General features: G+C 31.0%; 1 protein-coding gene across 1 annotated transcript in view; it reads right to left on the bottom strand.

The window, feature by feature from the left end:
* Positions 1-2,191: 2,191 nt before the first annotated feature.
* Positions 2,192-6,000, bottom strand: part of LOC107022993 (putative deoxyribonuclease TATDN1) — an 8,229-nt gene continuing 4,420 nt past the window's right edge. The window contains exons 8-12 of the mRNA XM_015223556.2: positions 5,723-5,833; positions 4,744-4,826; positions 4,387-4,603; positions 3,436-3,519; positions 2,192-2,642 (exon numbers count right to left, since the gene is read on the bottom strand). Of these exons, the coding sequence (XP_015079042.1) occupies positions 2,573-2,642; positions 3,436-3,519; positions 4,387-4,603; positions 4,744-4,826; positions 5,723-5,833 (565 nt within the window). The 3' untranslated portion in view covers positions 2,192-2,572. The remainder of the gene's footprint in view (positions 2,643-3,435; positions 3,520-4,386; positions 4,604-4,743; positions 4,827-5,722; positions 5,834-6,000) is intronic.

Here is a 6,000-nt window from a genome sequence, read left to right on the forward strand (position 1 = left end):
GTAATTTTTATATAATTTTTAAATATTTAAAAATATTTATTTTAGTTAGTAAATATGATATTTAACTTTATCAATCTACAAGGAGAAATTCTAATTATTTAACATTTAAATATTGCATGTTATATGAATTAGTAAGGCTACATGAAATTTTATATGTATTATATTACGTAGAATATATATATTTATTTATTTAATTTTATACAAATTTACTTATTTATTTTCAATATCAGAAAGCATAGATGTTAGTCGAATCCAAGTTTTAAAACATTTTATGCATTATGTCTTTCCATTTTATTTCAAATTAAAAAGTGGTGTTTTGTTTTTAATTAAATATATGAATTTTATATAATCAAGAAATTATTTTAATACTGCTCTACCAATTTTTATCTTTATTTAAATAAAGAGAATTTTACATAAAGAAGAAATTATTAAGTAGCTATATTTTTCCAATGTATTTATTAAGAATAATTAGTAAAAACACTTTTTTTTTTAGAACTTAGTAGTTTGCTAAGCATAGGCGAAGTTAGGATCAAGAGTTTAAGGTTTCTAAATTTTCTTCAATCAATTTTGTTAAGGGTACACAAATTACTATACATATATTAAATTAATTTTCTAGTATTAATATAGAGTCTACGGAAAAGATACTGGGTTCGTCCGAACCTATGAACCCTCACTTAACTCCGCCTCTGTTGCTAAGACGAGTTCCAACTTACCTCTATTTTACATCCATTCTCTATATTTGAAAAGTAAAATAGAGAAGGGCTCTCCAACTAGACTTTGATTCACTCTTTATTCTCCATTTATACAAAGAAAATAACAATTCTCCAAATTTAGAAAACTATTATTCACACTCTCTATTTTACATTTTTTATTATTTTATAATTAACATATTATTTTTCATACAATATTCTTTATTCATTTTTAAATGTATTATTACATTTTAAAAAATATATTATTTAATATTTGCTACTTTCATCCAAATTAATATTATTTCAAATTAAATTATCGTCATTTTTATATAATTTGATAATATTATTATTTAATTTTCACCGTCAGAAATGAATAAAATTAAAATGACAAAATGAAATTAATTTAAAAATACAATACGTAACATAATAATTTAAATAGAAGATAACAATACGACGTGTAACATAATAATTTAATTAGAACAATTTTTCTTGCAATTTATATCCATTAATTTGTATATTATATAATATTTTCTTGCAATATATGTTAATTGAAAATCTAGAATAATATATAATTTTATATTAAATCGAGAATTCAAAAAAAAATTATATTACATTAAAATTATATAAATTGATTATTTGGAGAGAAAAAAAGAGAGAATTTATATAAAGAAATAAGAGGAGTAACTTTCACATATAACAAACATAAAAATCATATATGTATGTTATAGCTATATTTTGCATGATTACGCTTCATAACAAACATAAATATGTATATTTCGCTATACATATAAAAAAAAACAATAGATGTATGATTCGTTATACATATACAAAAAAAACCAATTGTATAATTCGCTATACATATACAAAAGAAAGTAGTTATATACAAATCAATTGTATTTATGTAGATATAAAAATGAGAAAGAGAGAGACAAAAGAAAATTGGACAGAGGAATATTTGTATTGATTAATTATAAGTGTATAGGACGAAGATATATGTAGTTGTAAAATTACATTTCATTTCTGTTTGTATAAGTTATAGAGTCGAGGGAGGCGACCGAGATCTGGGAGAAGGGAGAGAGGAGAACGAAAATATATTATATATTATTTTTTTCTCGCTTTATACAAACATAAATACATTTTATACATTCGTGTTTGTATGAAAGCGAGAAGGAGCGAGAAAGGGAGAGTGGCGAGCAAGAGTTTGAGGGAAAGAGGCGACTGACAAATAATGTGCTACAGGGCACAAAAAGTGTGGTTATAACATTTAATTTGATTTATTAGTTTGCTATTATTTATATTTTTTCCATAAGAAAATAAAAATGAAATAAAAATAAGAATATAATATTGAGTAAAAGAATAAAATTCTTTTTTAGACAATAAAAATAAACAACTGTATATTTAAAGAGTAAAATAAATGATAGTGTTGGAGATGTCTTTAATAATATCAAGTGATAGGGGTGTGTTCAAAACTTAAAATACCACTTAATTTGAAACAAAAAGAGTAATAAAAGCACCTACAAAAGCATAATTTCAAGTTCATGTTCAAACACCTACTTATAGCAACAGTTGCCACACATTTACAAATATGCTGAAAAATCAATCTCTTGCTAACACAATTTTGCAAAATAGCAAATTAGAGTGTCATTACATGAAACTTCTAACAATAATATATAAAGAACTAGAAGAAAAATAATGCATTGTTGCTGTTGTCAAGAGTGGACCTAGAAGTCTGACATAAAGTTCAACCGAATTCAGTAACTTTTGCTCAACATTAAATCTGTGTTTTCTTCATCGAACAGAAAAATCGACATAATTCCCATCCTAAAAGCTTGTGTTTTCTTTGTTTCTTATACACTGTGAAAGACTAGCAGAGTGCAGCAACTTTATAGATCTTCCCTACCACTAGCAAGAAGGGCTTCTGCTGCCGAATCCAAATCATGAGGAAAGAAAACCCTGAAAACGTTCACGTGAATGAGCTCAAATCTTCATGAGTGACTCGAGAACACTACAACAACAACAACCCCAGCATAATAGAATCCGACTTGAGGGGTTAGGGGAGAGTAGAGTGCACTCGAACTTTACCCCTACCTTGAGAAGGTAGAGAGGTTAAAAGAGAAGAGAAGTAATAAGACAATTAGATAACCAAGGCTAAAGGAACATGCAGTAATAGAAAGCTAAAAATAACAAGAAATAAGACTAATACTACTCAAGTGAAAGGAAAAGAAATACGTCCGACTACCTTACTAACGCTCTACCCTAATTCTCGACCTCCACACCCTCCTATCAAGGATCATGTCCTCGTATAGCTAAATTGTGCCATATCCTGCCTAATCACTTCATCCCAATACTTTTTTTGACTCAAGAACATTATGTAAAAGAAATTGCTTAGACATGGAAGTGCAAGCAGAAAACTGCCAGGCTCTCTCCCCAGTAATCAATACAATATCTGAGATGCCTAAAAAGAACCAAAAAATTTGGATTACTGAGATAATCCCAAAATTTTGTGTTACTGAGATAATCCTTTGGCTAAAAAGAACCAAAATTTTCACATCCTACTATAAGAAAGCATTCTTGGCCCCAAAAGTATGAAGAATGGGAATACCTTGAAAGGCATCCAAGTTTTGTCTTAGGAAATGAAAATTAACCCTCATTTCCCAATTGTTTAGCATTTCTTTAGTATAAGAAACCATCTATTTTCTTGCCGTACAAGTATAGAGATGTGAAAAAGAGGAGACATTATAATCACCTGCACGTATTATGGTACAGTGTCTGGCTCAGTTGGTCTATGTCAGCGATACCTTTAGTGCCTGCAACAACTTCAAGCACTTGCCTGGGAAGAGGGAGTTGATATTTTTCAAGAAATCAAGATCAAACTCAAGATACAGAGAATCATATGCAGCTAGTAGTACTGCTATATTGCCAAGGCACAAGTAATGGGAAAATATCCCACAACAGAAACAATATAGAGAGAACTAAAAGCATCGGGAACAAAGTAAAATTACCAAAGAATGCATCAGACTGAACTGTAAGTTCAAAATCAAACCCTACAACCCCAAACCACACCTCATTGTTGAAGCAAACAGCCACTTATTCTAGTAACTAGTAATACTAGAAAGTTCAAAATACGCCTGACAATATTGGAGGCGTTTGTGTTGACAGATCATAAATAGAAAGACAAATTTCAAAAAAGGTCAAGTATCCCAGATTGAATAGTTAACACTTTTCACACAATATCTTTTTCTATATTTTTTTAATTTGTTTTTTGTTTTTTAGTTTATTATTTTTTTGGACTGTGGCACTTGCCAATTTGAAGTTCAGTGGGAATTTGTTGTAAGGATAGTTCTTCTACCCCTTCCCTGCTTCCATCCACATCTCAGATATTCCTTTTCCAGTTCTACTTGGAATGAGTTTGTCCAAGTTTGTATCCTTTCCCGACTCTAAAATTACTTTTTTTGATTAAATAAGTATTGAAAGTAGACCTTTAATATTTAAAAGTGTATTTAAGGGATAAAAGAAGGGAAACTAATCCAGACACTGGTATCCTATAAAGAATATCTAATGTAGAAATACAAGAAAGTTGACAAGTTGTAGCTTTCATGTTCAATCAACTTCAATCCAGGAACACTGTTTGAATTGATGTCTATTAGAAATGGAAAAAGAATCATATAACTAGCAATAAGAGTGCTATGACACTCACCGAACTAAGCAAGGCTCGTTGCGACCTTTGACAAGGCATTCTTGATCATGCTTATCCTTTTTCTTTGAAGGCCATGAGGATTTCACATACCTTATCCCAGCATGTGTATTCTTGATATCACAGTATGGTGAATCTGTTTCAATCATCATTCGCTCAACAGGTATACCCTTTACAACTTCAAGGTTCTCAGCTGTCTTGAGAGAGCAACCATTTATTCCTAAGATAAGTTGTTCAAACAGAGTGACATAAACAGATTTAAGTAAATCAGTATCGAGCAATTTAAGTATCTCGTGGAAAACACATGAACATGACAGCTTCTAAATTAAAAGATAGAATACAATGAACCAGAGATTTTACCTATAAAAACATTACTAAATGAAAGAAGTTTATCACAATCTTCAGCACTTCCAGTGAAAGAGTGTGCAACGCCAGCAACAAACCTGTTCAACACAACTGGTTTATCAGAATGCCATTTATATCAGTGTTGTCAAAGGCATGCTTAAGCCCTGAAGCAAGGCCAAAACGTATTGAGCTCTTCACGTCGCTTAATGTGCGCTTCAGTGTCATTATCAGGGTTATAAGGCATACTTGTCTCTTCTGAAGAGGTGACACTAAACAATTGAATTTCACTTCATCATAAATATTTTTCAATTTTTTTGTTCATATATTTGTCATTCATGCTTATAATTATTAGTCTTGAACTAAACACACACACACACATATATGTTCTCCCTTTGCGCCTTTTTATAATCAAAGCCCAAACTTTATTGCGGTTTACACTTAAAGCCCCAACAGACCTTAGAGCTTTTGATAGCACTGATTTATATAAAGCTGCAACAATGCATCAAATAAACTTGAACCATGATAATGTTGTTTAATATCACCTAATCAAACAAAACAAGACTAGGGTACTATCTCCATTCCATAAGACAGATTATCCAGTCAAACAACATTTGAAGTTTTACATCAGTGTTGTAGCATCAGCAAATCTCGGCATAAGTTGGCCCCATAACAAATTTTGACATGAGGAGGTAACGCTGTCTACATCCGCTTTTCCCTGAACCCACATAGGCGGTACCCTTCTAGTAATGGGGGTCCGGCTTCATCCCAAAAGCAGTGAGATATGGGAGTCAGACATACAGTTGCAAAATCGTGAGATACTGGAGGTTTATTACTTTATTAATTCTTCCCCCCTTTAAGCTGGTTTATGGAAAACCTAAGGACTACAAGATTTTAGATTAAATAACCTGATCTTTCTGCAATTCTTCTGCGGATTACAAGGTGAAAATTAAAGCCGAGCCATTTTGCGTTATCTCCAACAAGTACAAAATATTACCGATCCTTATTTCGTTGAAGAATGTCACAGAAATCCTGAGAAGCTGCTCGCATGTGAAGAAACATTGGCAGCTTTATTGTATATGCCAACTCAAACTGTTTTTCAAAGTACCTATATTTCAAAATAGAAAGCAAGAGCACATCAGCAAAGTGGAAACAAGGCGAACCTACAAAACAATAGTCACCAAAAGGTACACCTAGGCTACAAGTTGAGGAAGAAGTAACTCCTTCAGATAAAATGTCACCAAACACAGTTTTTTTTTTTTTTTTTTTTTTTTT

Source organism: Solanum pennellii, chromosome 6 (genome assembly GCF_001406875.1).
Source record: "Solanum pennellii chromosome 6, SPENNV200".
Taxonomy (NCBI): Eukaryota; Viridiplantae; Streptophyta; class Magnoliopsida; order Solanales; family Solanaceae; genus Solanum; species Solanum pennellii.